General features: G+C 46.0%; 2 protein-coding genes across 4 annotated transcripts in view; one reads left to right on the top strand and one right to left on the bottom strand.

The window, feature by feature from the left end:
- Window positions 1-18,552, bottom strand: part of LOC127648178 (histone H3) — a 1,095,985-nt gene that overhangs the window by 586,571 nt on the left and 490,862 nt on the right. The gene's annotated exons all lie outside the window — the stretch shown is intronic.
- LOC127647925 (NACHT, LRR and PYD domains-containing protein 1 homolog) overlaps window positions 2,929-18,552 on the top strand; it is a 249,836-nt gene continuing 234,212 nt past the window's right edge. For 2 of the 3 annotated variants that reach the window (XM_052132470.1, XM_052132456.1), the window contains exons 1-8: window positions 2,929-3,086; window positions 3,228-3,284; window positions 6,500-6,587; window positions 6,709-6,878; window positions 12,547-12,600; window positions 13,504-13,623; window positions 13,998-14,032; window positions 15,479-15,534. In XM_052132470.1, the coding sequence (XP_051988430.1) occupies window positions 3,275-3,284; window positions 6,500-6,587; window positions 6,709-6,878; window positions 12,547-12,600; window positions 13,504-13,623; window positions 13,998-14,032; window positions 15,479-15,534 (533 nt within the window). In that variant the 5' untranslated portion in view covers window positions 2,929-3,086; window positions 3,228-3,274. Of the gene's footprint in view, window positions 3,087-3,216; window positions 3,285-6,499; window positions 6,588-6,708; window positions 6,879-12,546; window positions 12,601-13,503; window positions 13,624-13,997; window positions 14,033-15,478; window positions 15,535-18,552 lie in introns of those variants that run through there. The other variant, XM_052132465.1, reaches the window with a different exon arrangement.

Raw genomic sequence — 18,552 nt, forward strand, 5'->3', positions numbered from 1 at the left:
TCGCCAGTAGGTTTCAGGGCGCACTCTACCAGAGGGCTCTCCTCCTCTAAAACCTTGGCTAGAGGTCTCCCTCTGCAGCAAGTTTGTGATGTGGCAGGTTGTCCTTTCCGCACACATTCATTGGACTTTTTTAGTTTGGATGTTCTGCACTCCGGGCTCTTATGCCCTTGAGTCAACATCTCAAGCTCATGTCTGGACAAGTTTGTGATGCGGCAGGCTGGTCCTCTCCGCTCACATTCATCAGTTTTTATGACAAGTTTGTGTTGCGATAGGGTTCTCTTCGCACACGTTCATCGAACTTTATGGGTTAGATGCTTTGCTACTCCGGACTCTTATGTCCTTGAGTCGACATCTCAGCCCATGCCTAAACAAGTTTGTGATGCGGCAGGTTGTCCTCTCCGCACATTCATTGGACATTTTTAGTTTGGATGTTCTGCACTCCGGGCTCTTATGCCCTTGAGTCGACATCTCAGCTCATACCTGAACAAGTTTGTGATGCGGCAGGCTGATCCTCTCCGCTCACATTCATCAGTTTTTATGAAAAGTTTATGTTGCGATAGGGTTCTCTTCGCACACATTCATCGAACTTTATGGGTTAGATGCTTTGCTACTCCGGGCTCTTATGCCCTTGAGTCAACATCTCAGCTCATGCCTGAACAAGTTTGTGATGCGGCAGGCTGGTCCTCTCCGCTCACATTCATCAAAATTGAATGGTTTAGATGTTTATGCTACTCTGGGCTCTTATGCCCTTGAGTCGACATCTCAAGCTCATGTCTGAGACCTCTCGCATTTTTGTGAGTACACTGCACAACCGTAGGGGTCCGGACAGCCCCAAGTGCGGCGGCGTGGGTATTGCGTTCCCCGTAGCGCTTAGCAGCGCAGCATCATAGTGAAGCTTTTTGTAAAGGGAACGTCTCGGATTACATGTGTAACCCTTGTTCCCTGAAAAAAGCGGAACGAGATGCTGCGCTGCTTTGCCGCACTGGGACGTCCCAGGACTGCTCTTCAAAAAGAAGTATCTGACGACACCTGGTGACATATCCATTTATATCCTGGCCGCAGGCGCATCTAATGATTACATCAGCCGTGGCTATAAATTCCGGTCAATGTTCATTGACGTGTTCCACACACTATTCAGCTCGGTTCACAGCTAGAGTTGTTCCCCGTAGCGCTTAGCAGCGCAGCATCTTGTTCCGCTTTTTTCAGAGAACAAGGGTTACACATGTAACCCGAGACGTTTTACATTCATCAAATAAATGGCATCTTAAACCTCACTGAAGCCAACAGAGTTTCTCTGGTGGAGCCCATTGCAGATGACCTGAAAGCTCAGATTGGTGATGAGAAATACGCAATCGTCTTACAATCAGAAACATCCCATGAGAAAATGAGAAAGCTTCTGTCTTTCCTGACAACACCTACACTGAAAGAGAAACTTTACCAAAGCCTTTTAAAAAATGATCACTACCTTAGATGATTTGGAAAATTCTGTGTAAGAGAGTTCATTTACTCTTTTATTGTATTATTATTACTATTATTATAGTCCAATATTAATTATATGCATTTAACAAAGAACTCACTTAAAATAAAATAAACATTTGATCAAATGCACTTATTGTGAACATGCTATATGTGTTCTGTGAAATTCTCACTTATATTTTGAGATTCACATGTTTGTTGTTACCGAGGTTGGGGTAGGGTAAGTGTTAGGGGTCAACAGTGTAATTACAGATGTTATTTCATGCAGGTACTTTAAATATAAGTAAAATGTCATTTTGATTTTGGAAATGACTCAGATCATCTTGTTCAAAACTTTACATATTATTGGTGCTTAATACCGTGTGTTGCTTCCTTGAACATCAATGACTGTGAACTTTTCAACAGAACCTCATTGTTGAATTAAATCTTTACCATGTAAATGACCATATGACCAATGTTTTTGTATCATCCTTTTTTCTCTCCCCTCTGCTGTAGCTGACTGGAATACATAATCTTCCTCTGTAAGAGCACCTGAGACTGGATGGCAGAAATCAAGTTCAGTGAACATGTGAAGATTCTTGTGCATGCTGAACTCAGTGGACAACATTTTGAAAATGCAATATAAACATTTTTGTCAACATGATCATTTACAATAAAGGCTTTCCATCGCTTAGTATTATTTAACATTTAACTAAATATTCCCATTGTTCACATTTGTGGTAATCAATTTTTAGGAAAACTATTTGCTCTAGATTCTTTTTACTTTAGTTTTTTTAGGTGCTACTCGTTACAAATCAAAAAGAGAAATAGCATATGTGTACAGCAGTCACGCTCGGGTCTCAGGAGGTTAAATGATTTTGAACATTGTATTTCTAATCATAGAATTATTACAAAAGTTTTGAACTGGAAATTAGCAAATACTATACAAACTGTCCACTGGGCATGTCGTCACACTATATGGGGTAAGTTGTCACATTGGACCCTGCATGCCTATTATTTAGCAAAAAATAAACAGTAAAGCAACAATTAAACACATTTCACTTTTTATGAAATACAAAAATGTAAAATGAAAACTTAATTTTAAATTAATTTATAACATTAAAAACAGATGTGACAGCTTGCCCCATCCTGACACTGATAAAAAATACCTTTGTCCTGAGAACACGTGAAAGTTCAACCTTTCAGTTAAAATCTCCCTCTTTATATAGTTGATTCTTGCCTGAATGTATGCCAGTGGACTTTTACAGTGTTCACTTGTTTATCCTACAGCAAATAATGACGTTAGTGAAAATAGATTGAACTATGTATTTGAATCCAACATACAAAACCACTGCTGGAAAAATGACACATTCAGGTAATTGGACTTTGGACTCAAATAAAGATATAGCCCTCGTGATACCTAGCGTGACAACTAGTCCCCTTTAACACAGATTCAGTATTGTGAAGATGATTATGAGATAGAATTTGTTTCTAGTCAAACCGGATCTGTTTAAATATGTTTGACATGTTTGACTTGTGTCCTGCCCTCACGTGTCAGCACAAGATATCACAAGATAACGTGAATGAAACATTGAAAACACAAGGACCTATACAATCACTGAACAAATAAAGTAAGTTATGTTATGTAAGAATGTTTTAAGTTATGCAAGTGTGTTTTGTGATGTTGAGGAACATTGAAGGAGAACAATCTCTTTAGATCTGTTCCTGAAATTCTGTTTATTGGATTTATTTGTACTTATTGTGACTTACAGTGAATTTCTCCATTTTAAAATCCTGCTGAACCTTTTGATGAACAGATATGGCAGAGGGTGAGTGTGAAAATGAACTTCTTACAGTAATATAATTTTGCCTTCAGCAAAAGTAGATTTTTATGATCAATTTAAGGCACTTCTGAGTTGTTGTGACTTTAATAATGAGGTTATTCTAATTGGAGACTTAAATGTAAATTGGGACAATAAAAGTGACAGAAAGAAACTGAAAGAAATTACAGATAATTTTGGACTAACACAAATGATCAGTGAGTCCACTAGAATAACAAATTGCACTAAAACTCTAATAGACCTGGTGTTCTCTAACAATCCAGATAGAATGATAAAAACATACAATTTCTTGACTGGTTTGTCTGACCACAATGCCATATTCTTCTCTAGAAAGTTGACTAAAAAACGACTGAGAAGTGTCAGTAAAAGCATTACGTCTAATTGCAGCTCTAAATACTCTTGATTGGTCTAGCATACTATTTTGTGATGACACTAATAGATGTTGTGATCTACTACACTCCTCTATTAAAGGGGTTCTGTCTCAGTTTCAGAAAGCGGGTCATTTTAAGAAAAGAGTTTATTCCTTGCCTTGGATCAATAGTGAGTGTAAACAGCTTATGACACTCAGAGACAAATTACTTAAAAAATCAATACAATTTGGATTAACTACTGATCGACTAAATTTTGTATCCATAAGGAATAAAGTCACACAAACTTTGAGAATGGCAAAAGCTAATTTTTTCATGACTGTAATTAATGGTGCCAAAGGAAATTGTAAGCTAATTTGGGAAAATATTAACAAACTCACAGGTAAGCACAGTGCTGATAAAGACCTTGAACTCAAATTTGCTAATGAAGTGATATCAGAGCCTCTCAGCCTAGCAACTAAATTAAATAATTATTTTAAAAGTACCGTTGATGAGATCGCACAATTGTTTTCTAATTCTTGTGACTCTCAACAAATTATTGGCAACATCGACCCCTATATGGATGCCTTAACTCAAAATTTAAAGTTTAATATTCAAATAATTACAGAAAATGAAGTAGAAAACATAATCTCTAAATTGAAAAGTTCCAAAGCAAGGGATGTGTTTGGATTTGATACCAATCTTCTGAAGCATTATAAATCCTGTATCTTGGTGCCTGTAACCCATCTTATTAATCTATCAATCACGCAGGCAGTCGTCCCTTTGAGTTGGAAGGTGGCAAATGTCATGCCAATATATAAATCGGGTGATAAATTAAACCCTGCAAATTATCGACCTATTAGCATACTTCCTATCTTCTCAAAGATAGCAGAAAAGTGGGTCGCTAACTCTATTATTGCACATCTTAATGATTCTAATCCGGGTTTGCACCCTATGCAATTCGGATTTCGATCTCTTCACTCAACTGAAACGGCTGTCTGTGTTTTGGTTGAGAAGGTGAAGTCTTATTTAGACAAAAACAGTTATGTTGCGGCTGTTTTTGTTGACTTTAAGCGTGCATTTGATACTGTGAATCATCTTAAGCTCTTGTCTAGACTGTTAACATTTAACTTTAGCAATCAAACTGTAAAATGGTTACAGTCTTATCTATCAGATAGAAAACAATGCGTGCAAATAAAGAATAGTAAGTCACCCTATCTTTACTATACGCAAGGTGTCCCTCAGGGATCAATTTTAGGTCCCCTGTTATTTTCACTTTATGTAAATAATTTGTCCAATGTTTGCAAAAATGTGGACACGATTATATATGCAGACGATACGGTAATTTTACACAAGCCAAAAGTGCTGATGATGCAGCCCATCAGCTTTCATTGGCCTTGAATGACTTACAAAGATGGCTGAATGATTCATGCCTGTGCCTTAATGTTAAAAAGACTGTATCAATGTTTTTTAGTAAACCTAAAACAACCGTGGCCACAGTAAAAGTTCAGCTTGGGTGGACAAGAATTAATTAATGTTGAGGAATTTAAGTATTTGGGAGTGCTGATAGACTCGAAATTATCCTTTAAAAAACACGTTAAAAAATTGTGAAAATTGTAAATGTTAATATACGGAACTTTAGACATATTCGTACATCATTAACGGATTCAGCAGCGATTACATTCCTGCACTCTATGATACTGGCTCATATTGAGTACTGTATCACAAGTTGGTCCTATACGAGTCATGCTGCTATTGGGCCAATCGAAGTATGCTACAAAAGAGCATTGAAAATATTAGACAAGAAACCGTTGTCATATCACCATTGTCAAATTTTAGATAAATATAAGCTTTTAAATTTTGCTAATTTCAAATTATTTAAATCAGCCTGTCTAATCTATAAGGTTATACATGGTCTGGCGCCTCCACCATTGAGTGATTATATTAAACAAAAATCTAGTAGTGTTGCGGGTCTCGAGTGACTAGAGCCACTATGAGAGGTGATTGTGACTTGGCATTTAGGCGGACCGCCTTTTCACAGAACGTCCTGTCATATCAGGGAGTGAGCTTCTGGAATAGTATTCCACTGTTAATGAGGGAAAGCACAAGTCTTCCTACCTTTAGGAGTCATTTAAAAGTGTGGCTGAAGGACACACAAACATGTGATCATGATTAGGTAATCATTAGATATCAGATGTAAAACATAGTTAGTGCATTACAAAAATGGATACAATTATCAATGTGATATGGGTTGTGCAATAAGAGTCAGTATAGTATGGGTTGTGCAACAGGGGTCAGTGTAATGCTGGGTCAGTGCAATATCAGGTTAGTTAGGATATGTGCAAAATTGTGGTTTGTGCAATATAGTCGATGCTTTCCAATTTTCTATATGTCTTTTGTTGTCCACTCTTGTTGTTACTGTCTGTTCTAACATGTTGTGATCACTGCTCTTGTCCTTGTATTTCTGTATATAGTCTGTGTATAGTGTATTGATATGTATTTATTAATTTCTGTGTGTTACATCAACCTGCCAGAGGGTCTGCAGATGGAAATTAGCCTAAGGCTATAATCTGACATATTTACATTTGTGAAAATGTTCATTAATATGTATTGTCCCTTTTAATAAAATAAAAAAAAAAAAAAATATTTATTAAATCTGTCCAGCTCATATTGATGAAGGTTCCTCAGAAATAAAGAATATTTACAGTTAAATTACTGTCATTAATTTGAGCATTTACTACTCTCTGTAATTTCATACTTCATTCTGAAACATCTGTCTGGTGATGTCAGTGGTGCATCATTTCTCTTAAATGCACACAGAAAATCATGTTTCATTATCTTTACATGTTTTTGAAGGATACCGAGACACTACAAAACTGACACGTCTTTTGAGTGAATATGTAGAACAAGCAGTGAAGCTGTCTCGACTTTATAACATCGAAAGGTATCAGTCAATGCCTTTATATCTGATTTCCACTGTTATTTAGAAATCTATGAATCAGATGTTGTCAAATGTATGTGACATGTGTTCTCCTTTCACTTTCTCTTTTTTATGTAATGCTAAGTGGCTTCACCCAAAGCAAGACAAATGTGGCAAGAGCAGCAGAATCCCTGATAAAAGCCCACCGTAAGAAGGACATTGAAAGTGATATAATATCAGGAATAAAACTGATTACAATCACAATCGAAGTGCTGGAAAAAGATTCAGATCCCGTCCAACCATGCTGTTCTAGTGGTAAGACTCTTTCTTTGCCTGTGGAAAACGTTTGGTTACGTATGTAACCTCCGTTCCCCGAGGGAGGGAACGACACGTTGTGTCGGAGAAGCGACACTAGGCATCTCTCTTGAGCGCCGATATTCACCTCTGACCTACTGAAAAGGGTCAATGGGAGTTGGCAGTCAGTATTTGCATACCCCGCCCCCGCATACGGGTATTTAAGTGGGGCAAATACGGAAGTTTAGTCAGGAATTTTCTGAGGAGCCGGAATGGTCCGGCCACAACAGTGGCTCGGTTCAGCGACATGGCGGAGGAAAGACACAACGTGTCGTTCCCTCCCTCGAGGAGCGGAGGTTACATACGTAACCAAGCGTTCCCCTTCTGTCGCTCTCTCCACGTTGTGTCGGAGAGCGACACTAGGGGACCCATTCAATCTTGCCATGTGCTGAACCGTGTGCGTGAACCGCCCGATACAGAGGCTGGCAGGGATTTCATCCAGTGCAGCGCATCGTCTGTACCTGGCTGCACGTACCCTTCCCAATGCCCCATAAGAACATCGGAATCCTTCTAGTTACCCTGGGAGGGAACAAGGCGATGTTGCCAACATGGGAGCAGGCCAGCCTGGCTGGGCCTCTTTTCTCTCTATGTTTCTGCATAGAGCAATCTCGGCAGGGGCCCTTACATATAGGGAAGGGGTCTTACCCAGACCCTCGCGGAGACCACACCTGCCCTTTTTCTTGGGGAGGAAAAGTGGTAGACACGTCACACGTCCGTCTTAGGGCTCGTGTGGAAAGTATAGTGCTGGTGGTAGATCCAGCCTCGAAAGGGGAGTTGCTACAGCACGTGACCGAGGCAGCTGTAACTGCCTAAGGGAGACACAGGGGTCCGCTCGTAAGGGGACAGAACCGTGGAATTACACACAGGGGGAGTCCGAGCAGGAGGCCTTACCTGCGGAGCACCTATACCAGTACAGGGTAGCCATCAGTGTACCCGCAGTGGCTTGGGTCGGCGAGTTCCTCCGCTGAACCGCGGACCCGGAGGGCTGGGGAGGAATCGACCAGGGTCCCGACTCGGAGTGGGGCACCCTGGGAAGAAGGCGCACTACTTTACCTTGACGTCAGGAAAAGGGCGCTGGGCGCAAGCGATCCACCCGGCCGGTCGGTCTACGTGTTACCGAGTTCTACGGGCTCGGACCTGACGAAACATGAGACGCAACCGACTCAACGCGGAGGTTGTAAAACCTCGCGAAGGTGTTGGGTGTTGCCCAACCCGCGGCTCTACAGATGTCTGCTAGGTAGGTGCCCTTGACCAGTGCCCACGAGGACGCAACACCCCTTGTTGAGTGAGCTCAGACCCGCAGGGGTAGGGGCATGGCCTGGGTGTGATAAGCCAGTGTGATGGCGTCGACAACCCAGTGGGCGAGCCTCTGTTTGGAGACGGCGTTCCCTTTCTGCCGTCCCCCAAAGCAGACAAAGAGCTGCTCAGAGCGTCTGGTGCTCTGTGTGCGGTCCAGGTAAATGCGCAGGGCTTGCACTGGACATAGCAATGAAAGGGCTGGGTCTGCCTCCTCCCGGGGCAGCGCTTGCAGGTTCACTACCTGATCTCGGAAGGGTGTGGTAGGAACCTTGGGCACATAGCCCGGTCTTAGGATCAGAGACATATCTGCCAGACCGAACTCCAGGCAAGTGTCGCTGACAGAGAATGCTTGCAGGTCCGCGACCCTCTTGATAGAGGCGAGCGCAATCAGCAGGGCCGTCTTAAGAGAGAGGGCCCTGAGTCCAATTGATTCAAGCGGCTTGAAGGGAGGTCTCTGGTGTCCTGCCAAGACTACCGAGAGATCCCAGGAGGGAACTAGGCCTGGCTGGGAGGGATTCAACCTCCGGGCGCCTCTCAGGAACCTGAGGATCAGGTCGTGCTTACCAAAGACTTGCCGTCTACAGGATCGTGGTGGGCAGCAATAGCGGCAACATACACCTTGAGGGTGGATGGGAACAGCCTCCTGTCCAGCCTCTCCTGTAGGAACAGAAGAAGTGACCTAATCGCGCATCTCTGCGGGAAGAACACCAATCTGCGAACAAGCGCCACTTTAGGGCGTAAACGTGCCTGGTAGAGGGGGCTCTGGCTTGGTTGATTGTATTCACAACGGTCGCCGGTAAGCCGGCTAGCTCTTCCACGTCTCGTCCAGGGACCAGACATGGAGGTTACAGAGGTCTGGGCGCGGGTGCCAGAGCGTGCCCCGTCCCTGAGAGAGGAGGTCCTTTCTCAGAGGAATTCATCAGGGAGGAGCTGTCGCGAGGAGCCTGAGTTCCGAGAACCAAGTCCGAGTGGGCCAGTAGGGGGCCACCAACGTGACTTGCTCCTCGTCCTCCCTGACCTTGCACAGCACCGGTGCAAGAAGGCTCACTGGGGAAATGCGTGCTTGCGCGGCCCGAGGGCCAGCTGTGTGCCAGCGCGTCTGTCCCGAGGGGAGCCTCTGTTAGGGCGTACCAGAGTGGTCAGTGGGAGTTTTCCTGGGCGGCGAACAGGTCTACCTGGGCCTTGCCAAACCGTTCCCAAATCAGCTGGACCGACTGGGGGTGAAGCCTCCACTCCCCGCCGGGCAGGCGTTGTCGTGATAGCGCGTCCGCTACGATGTTGAGCTTGCCGGGGATGTGAGTGGCCCATAGGAGGAGACGGCGGGCGAGTTGTGACATGTGGCTGGAGCGTACGCCGCCTTGGCGATTTATGTACGCCACCACTGTGGTGCTGTACGATCTCATGAGGACATGTTTGTCCCGAACTAACGGGAGGAACTTCCTGAGAGCAAGAAGGATGGTCAGCAACTCCGGGCAGTTGATGTGCCAACGCAGCGGGGCCCCTTTCCAACGGCCCGCTGCTGCGTGCCCACTGCACACGGCACCCCACCCGGACCGGGAGGCATCGGTCGTGACCAGAACGCATCGGGACACCTGCTGCAGGGGCACCCCTGCCCGTAAAAAGCAGAGGTCTGTCACGGGTCGGAGTGTTTTGAGGCAGGCGGGGGTGATCCTTACCCAATGCGTGCCGTAGTGCCATGCTTGTCTCGGGACTCGAGTCTGGAGCCAGTGCTGGAGTGGTCTCATATGCATCAACCCCAGCGGCGAGACAGGCCGAAGGGGATTACTTTGTACTGAAACGCCTGGCCGTCGACCGCGAACCGTAAGAAGGGTTGGTGTCGTGGCAGAATTGAGACGTGTAAGTACGCGTCCTTCAGGTCTACCGCTGCAAACCAATCTAAATGCTGAACGCCAGCCAGAATATTTCTCTGCGTGAGCATTTTGAACGGGAGTTTTAACAAGGCCCGATTGAAAACTCGCAGGTCCAGGATTGGTCGTAGGCCGCCGCCTTTCTTGGGTACAGTGAAGTAAGGGCTGTAGAAACCCTTCCTCATTTCAGCTCTTTTATTGAGAATGTGGGTACCACAGCCCCCGTCAGGGGGTGTGGAAAATGAAAAAACAAAGGATTCTCCTCCCGGCCCTCCACCGGGGAACGGAGCGGTCTTACCACCTCCGGAGCTAACGTCTTCGGTTCTGGGTCGGCTGTCTCAGGAACGCTTGGGAGCCTTCCGGGTCCTAGAGAGGGTTCATGAGACAGGGGGCGTGCGCAGCCTGCGGGGTGCCGACTGGTTTCTTCGCAGGGGGACGCCCTCGGTGGGCAGACGGGGCAGGGCCTGTAGCGGCAGGTCTGCGGCAGGGCATGATGTGAGAGATGGCCTCCGTCTGCTTCTTCACCGCGGAGAACTGTTGGGCGAAGTCCTCGACGGTGTCGCCGAAAAGGCCAATCTGGGAGACAGGTGCGTCCAGGAAGCGGTTCTTATCAGCCTCATGCATCTCGACCAGATTGAGCCAAAGATGGCGTTCCTGGACCACTAGGGTGGCCGAGTGCCTGCGCTGTGGCCTTCGTCGCTCTCAGGGCGAGGTCGGTCGCTGAGCGCAGTTCCTGCAGCACATCAGGATCAGGTCCACCCCCGTGCATGTTTCTGAGAGCTTTGGCCTGGTGGACTTGCAGGAGGGCCATCGCATGTAGGGCGGAGGCAGCGCGTTCAGCCGTACTGTAGGCCTTTGCGTTGAGCGAGGATGTTGTCCTACAGGGGTTGGATGGGAGTACGGGGTGACCACACCAGGAGGTAGGGCTACCGGGGCATAGATGGTGCGCAACTGCCCTATCGACCTGGGGAATCGCGTCGTATCCGTGGCGCTCTCCACTGTCGAGGGTGGAGAGAGTGGAGCGGGTGGCACCTAGACGAGCGGAGAGTGGGGCTCTCCACATAGACGTCAGCTCATCACGCACCTCCGGGAAAAACGGGACCGGGGGGATGCGAGGCCGCGAACGGCGCTGCCCCAGGAACCAATCATCCAACCGTGAAGGCTGTGGGGAGGACGGAGGGTTCCAATCCAACCCCACGCTCACGGCGGCCCGGGAAAGCATGTCGGACATCTGAGCGTCGGCCTCAGCCTGGGCCTGCTGGCCCGAAGGCGGCAGTCCAGGGGAGTCCTCGGCATCAGACACCGCCTCAGCCTGGGCCTGCTGGCCCGAAGGCGGCAGTCCAGGGGAGTCCTCAGCATCAGACACCGCACTCTCCGATGCAGCGGCGAGCTCATCTGCTTCGGACTCAGGAGGATAGATAGCCAGGCCATGAGGCGAGCTGCTATCGCCACGAGCATGGACGGGGACCAGCGAGCGTGTCGGGGAACGGGAGGTTCGTGGGAGGCTACCCGGCAAAACTGCACCCGCTGCCGCCCCCAAATCGCCCCCAGCGCCAACCGCATCGTCCTCAATCCCGTGGAAAGAAGGAGCAATGCGGGGTGTAGCTGGGGTGGCTTGCTTTCTGTTGAAAGCAAGCCGCGACCGCAACGTGGTCATGGTCATGTTCTCGCAGTGAGAACATGAACCATCCACAAACGCCGCCTCGGTGTGATCGCAGCCCAAACACACGAGACAGCGCCTGTGGCCGTCTGAAGCGGAGAGCACTCTACCGCATCCAGGAACGACACAGGGGCGGAAGGGCATCTTGAAAAAGACGCGTCCTAAAAAGGACGTTCAACGCCGCTGTGTTTGCTCTTTTAGAGAAATTTACTCTTTTAAGGGAAATTACTCTTTTAATACACAGTGTGTGTGTGTGTGTCTGCGCTGTCGAAGCACTCAGGGGCAACAATGCACGGCGTTCAAAGTAGGAGAAAGCCGCTGTTGTGCGCCGTCAAATCCAACAGCAAGCAGATTGTCAGAGATACGGGAACGTTCAGGGTGTGTATTCTCGCAGCAGACTGCAAACAGACCATCGGCTCCGAAGAAATTTTCTGACTAAACTTCCGTATTTGCCCCGCTTAAATACCCGTATGCGGGGTATGCAAATACTGACTGCCAACTCCCATTGGCCCTTTTCAATAGGTCAGAGGTGAATATCGGCGCTCAAGAGAGACCCCTAGTGTCGCTTCTCCGACACAACGTGGAGAGAGCGACAGAAGGGGAACCTGCTGAAGATTTATGTATGTAGCCTAAACAACCAGATGAATTTACATTTGGCTGACTCACATCTTGGGTGCATCTCAAACCATCTCCTCAGATTTGAGTGATAGGACTACTATCCATCCAAGAGATCAAGTGTTAGTATTAATTTAACATGCCATGTTTGTGGTCGAGTAAACAAATGTCTGTTCTTGTGTTTTAGTGGATGTACCGCCCAGACAATTCACTTATATGGAGAGGAAACGTCTTGAGCCTAGTAAGTGTGTGTGAAAACAAGTTTAACAGGTGTTTAGGAGCTGTCCCATTCTGTGGAGATTTCTTTCTCCATTAGGGTTTTTCCTGTGTCAAAAGTGATTAAGTAGCATGCGTAATCTCTCTCTGCTCTGAGCGCTACAGTAAATAACACAGATGTGCGCTTCCGGGAAGCATATTAAGCACTTATTAAGCACCGAACGTGAGATTAATGTAATTGAAGTTGCTTGGGTGGCTGCTGAACATTTTTTAAACCCTGTCAATGTTTCTTAAATTCTTTCAGTCTCATGTGAAGCCCTGCCCACTGATAGATAAGCCCATGCTGCGCACATGGATGTTTACATATCGCGATATACACGATATAGCAAAATCTCTATCAATTGACACTTTATTTTGTAACCACAATATAAATTGTCATATGCACATGTGCAATAAAATTGATATGAGATACTGAACTATTTATCTTCAAAAGTTTAGACCCATAAAAATGTCTTTATATTCCTTCAGACTGAAGTTTTACAAGTTACACCTCCTCACACATGTGCTCTTGACTTTTGACCTTTGTCTCCTGTTGGTTACCAGCCAACATCTTCTTCTAGCACTTCTAGTGACAGCAAAGGCTCAGTTGTGAGTGTTCCCCACCTTGTGGAAACACTATTTAGTGCAAATAATTCCAAGTGCCCGCACAGTATATGCGTGTTCAGAGTACGCATGTTAAGAAAAATCGAGCTGCTCATGTTCAGAGCTCAAGCACTCTGCTTATGACAAAATTTGCATCACACGTCCTGTATACAGGCACCAAGCATTAGCTTCTGATAAAAGTATACTTTGGGCTTCAACCTAATAGTTACTTTGAAGTTTGATCAAATCAAGATTGTAGGTTAACCAATATATCTTACACTTTCAGAATGGAAACAGCACAACAAAAATATGATTGCACTCTTAAAACACTCAGAAGTGAGAAAATACCTTGGAATTCCTAAACTATTGCAAGAAATAACCAGCGCCATGGACTTCTCTTCACAAGGTAAAGAAGGTTCTTTTAATTCAAAACAATGTCTATTTTATTAATATATATATATTATGGGGGCAATTTTAACATTTTGAATTTTTGTATTGCAGTAAATGCAATGTTATAATAAAATCTTTAAAATATGAGGATAAACCTATAATGAAGGAGCTTTACAGAATCCACACTGAAAATCCTGGGACTAGAGATTTTTTATGATCCCTGTTGTTGACCTTTGTTGTGGTTTGGCATTTATTGATTAGGGATAGTAAAAAAAATAAAAAATGGAACAAAACAAAACTGAAACTCCTGAACTTTACATTGACTGTTGACCCTGTTGTTTATGGTGTGCAGTTTATGTGTTTGCTGATGGTTTGATTTTCTTTTATCAGTTTCCAATGGTTGTAAGATTTGTGCTGATTCACAGGTGAGTACTCTCTGTTGCTGTATTACAGTAAATCAGTCCCAGAATTTATGTGTGCATTGTTTGTGTGTCTGCTTTATGTTTGTGTATAATTGTATGTGTGTGTGTGTGTGTGTTTGAACTTCACACGTTATGTTGTAAGAGCTCAGACTTTGTAGTTAAGCTTGCCAAGAACATATAAAGAATAGTTTACAAAAATAAAATGAAAAGTCTGTCATAATTTACTCTTCCTCGTGCCATCCCAAGCCTGTATGAATTTATTTCTTATGTGGAACACAAAAGGTCATTCAAAAGTTTGAATTAATGTCTTGGTCCGCCTTTTCAATACAATGGCAGTTGATCGTGACCAAAAATTAAAGGAAGTTCATGCGATCAGACGCAGCCTCAGCCGATTTTGCTGGGGCTTCATCCCCGAATGTTTTGAGTGTAGCCCTGAATGTATTTTGAAAAGTTGACTGACAAATATGAAACCGGACAATAGCCTATGTAAACCAAGTTAATTAAACACATAGGAACTTATTGATTTAATTCTTCTTTTAATAAGTCAATGACCATGTTTACACTGACGCCAGAAATCTGTTTATTGCAAGCAGTGCCGTTTCAGACCTAGGCAAGATCCCTATTGGCACCCCCATCAGGAGGTGCCCTAGTTCTTCTATGCCTTGAAATTAAAAGAAAGCTGTCATGAAAAGAAAGCTGCCAAAGGCTCGAAATCAGTGTATGTGTTAATATGAGCTGTGTTTGCGGAAAACATTTTATTCCCGTACACATGTGGCTCGTTTAGTAAACATTTTTCTCCACAGCAACATCATTTTCTCGTGATGCTTGTGTAAATACGTATCAAACATGGCATCCTAGCAAGACTTTGCTACTTTACTTTCCGTTGCTTTGCTTTATAACCAGATATTCCAGAGTTATTGCTGTTTGTTTCCTTCGATTTCTATCATGACCTGCCGCAGAATTGCAGTGCAATAGTGTGGTTTCCCTCTTAGGTCAAACTCAGGGATTCCCGCAGTGTGCAAGTGCACATACGCTGTCGTGAGGGACAGTCGATATTTTTAATTGTTGTGTATAAAGGAGAATAGTTGATTGTGTATGTGATTTTCCCTTGGTACTCCCAGAAATATAGATTTCTTTCCACTGTGTTGACTTGTTGCTGGGCTCCATCATATGACATTTGTTATTCGGTCTGTTCATGCACATGCGCACTCCTCAAAAACCTTTGTTTTACATGACCACACTAAGCCACATTCTTTGGAGAAACCCAGGTGTGTTAAACCCTTTTCTCTTAATCCCTTAAACAGTGTAAGGAGTGTTCTAGTTTACTTGATGTTTCAGAATAAACCATTTTCTTAAGTGCATGTAAACATGGTCAATGAGAAATCTATTCAAGCAATGTTTGTTGAGGATGACATGACTCTGTTGTTCTAGTGTTCTACTTTTGCCTAGGACTCTGTTTGCTGGACACTGAAAACACCTACAGAAGGAGAACGAATGCAATTTAAGTAAGATGGATTTTGAAGTAATGTTCACTGACATTAGGGCTTCACAATTTATCACATTTTCACTTTGATCACAGTTTCTGCCTCTCATGGTTAATAAAGCATAACCGTCCACGTTATTAGTGAGCTAACAAGCAGAAATTACAGCCAGGTATTGTTGTGAATGTTTGTTCATTTTCATTAGGCCGAGTCCAAGGATGACAGACCAAATCACAAGCCCAAATCACAAAAGTCCATTTTCACCTCACCTGACCTATCACTCTCCTTTCAGAAGTTCGCCACTGACCAATCACTGTTTCACTTTCGTGCATGTGCTGAAATATGGAGCCACAGATGTTAACGAGTATCGTATGTGCACCGCTTTTATCTGTAGTGTTTAACATATATTCGGAACACAGTCTGAAGCGGTGTTTCTGTGGTCTCAGTAACCTCCGTTCCCTGATGGAGGGAACGAGATATTGTGTCAAGTGAAGCAACACTAGGGGACATTCTTGAAAGCCTCGGTTACCTCTGAACTTGAGAAAAGGCCAATCAGAATTTGGCAGACAGAATTTGTATGTCCCTCCCCCAGACATACGGGTATAAAAGGATGGAACCATGCATCTGTTCATTCATGTTTTGCACTGAGGAGCCGAGAATAAGGTTCGGGACACAACATCTCGTTCCTTCCATCAGGGAACGGAGGTTACAACAGTAACCTAGACGTTCCCCATCTGTTGCTCACTTCGACGTTGTATTGCGTGAACCGACACTAGGGGTCCCTATTCAATTATGCCATGCGCTGAACCGTGTACGTGAGCTGCTGACTCAGGCAGGCAGTTGCGTGTTTCTCGCATAGAGTTAAAGCGGCTAGGACCATTTTAACACTATCACACACATCGGGGAAGGCATTCTTTTCCAACTCCTATTCTTTTAGGGGGAAAAGACCCCGTGGTGACCACCACCTGCCCAGGTAAAGTGAGGTAAAGTAAGGCGAAATACGTCACTTGGGTTTTCAGGCCACATGTGGAAATGGCACGGTGGTAGATCCTACCTGCTGTGAGGGAGGAGTTACTACAAACACGGTGACTGGGGGGCTGGCGGGGACTGTGTGTAACGAAAATACACACAGGGGGATTATTCCATAAAGGCCCATTCTGTGGAGCACCTATTCCAGTACAGAGTCATTTTAGAACCCATAGTGGGTCTGGTCGAATTCCTCCGCCGAATTCGCGGAACAGAGGGCTAAAGAGGAAGAACATCCAGGGAGCGCAAATTTAGTGGACTCTCCTGCACGAAAAGAGCGCACGTGTTCACCTCAATGGAGGGGAAAGGCACTATGTGCAAGCGGAACTCCTGGTCAGACGTTCCGCGTTCCCAGGTTATACATGCTCAGACCTGAGAGAACATGGGACGAGACCGACTCAACTTTGAGACTGTAAAATCTCGTAAAGGTATTGGGTGTTGTCCAGCCCTCTGCTCTGCAAATGTCTGCTAGGGAGGTGCTGTTGGTCAGTGTCCACGAGGATGCCACACTTCTCGTAGAGTGTGCTCGAACCCGCAAGGGGGTGGGCACGGCCTGGGTATAACAGGCCAAAGCGATGGCTTCATCGACCCAGTGGGAAAGCCTCTGTTTGGAAACAACGTTCCCTTTCCACTGTCCACCAAAGCAGACAAAGAGCTACTCAGAACATCTTAAGCTCTGCGTGCGGTCCACTTAGGTTTGCAAAGCACGCACAAGACACAGCAGTGAAGAGGCTGGGTCTGCCTCCTCCCGGAGCAGCGACTGCATGTTCACTACCTGGTCTATGAAGGGGGTCTTAGGAACCTTGGGCGCGTTGCCCGGTCGCAGTCTTAGGACATCATGGGTGTCTGCCAAACCGAACTCCAGGCAAGTGTCGCTGACAGAGAACGCTTGCAGGTCCCCAACCCATTTGATGGAAGCGAGCACGATCAGGAGAGCCATCTTCAAGGAGAGGGCTTTGAGCTCGACTGATTCTAGCGGCTCGAAGGGGAGTCTCTGAAGGCCTGAAAGGACCACAGAGAGATCCCATGAGGGGAACAGGCATGGCCTGGGAGGGTTCAGCCTCCTGGCACCTCTAAGGAACCTGACAATCAGATCTTGCTTCCCTAGGGACTTACCGTCCACTACGTCATAGTGAGCCTATATGGCGGCTAAATAAACCTTCAAGGTGGAGAGAGACAGCCTCCCCTCCAGCCTCTCCTGCAGAAATGAGAGCACTGACCTGACTGCACCTCTTTCCAGGTCTTCAGATTGGGAAGAACATGTGGGGGTTCCAGAGGACTGGGTGCGGATGCCAGAGGGTGCCCCATCCCTGAGAAAGAAGGTCCTTCCTCAGGGGAATTCGTGAGGAGCGTGACATCCAAGAGCTAAGACTGTGTGGGCCATTAGGGGGCCACTAGAATGACTTGTTCCTCGTTCGTCCCTGACCTTGCACAGTACCCGTGCAAGTGGGCTCACTGGGGTAAATACGTACTTGGGCAGCCCCCGGGGCCAGCTGTGTGCCAGCGCATCTGTCCCAAGGGGAGCCTCTGCTAGGGAGTACCAGAGCGGGCAGTGGGAGGTCTCTTGGGAAGCGAACAGGTCTACCTGTGCTTTGCCGAACCACCTAGGACTGGACTCTCCACTGAGCATGCCCTGTCGCGACATCGCGTCCACTGTTGAGGTTGCCTAGGATATGAGTCGCTGCTGGCTCCAAAGGAGGAGATGGTGGGCAATTTGCAAAGTGTGACGAGAGCGCACACCGATCACACATGGCGATTTATGTACGCTATCATGGTGGTGCTGTCTGAGCGAATCAAGACGTGCTTGCCCCGAAGTAGTGGGAGAAACCTTCACAGGGCAAGGATTACAGCCAGCAACTCTAGGCAGTTGATGTGCCAACCTAGCCGGGGCCCACGTCCAGGAGCCGGCAGCTGTGTGCCCATTGTTGTGACCAGAACGGGTCGGGGGACTCCTATCCGCAGAAAACAGAGGTCTGTCCAGCGGTTGAAAGTTTGGTGGCAGTGGGGGCATGGGGG

The sequence above is a fragment of the Xyrauchen texanus genome, chromosome 1 (assembly GCF_025860055.1).
Source record: "Xyrauchen texanus isolate HMW12.3.18 chromosome 1, RBS_HiC_50CHRs, whole genome shotgun sequence".
Classification (NCBI taxonomy): domain Eukaryota; kingdom Metazoa; phylum Chordata; class Actinopteri; order Cypriniformes; family Catostomidae; genus Xyrauchen; species Xyrauchen texanus.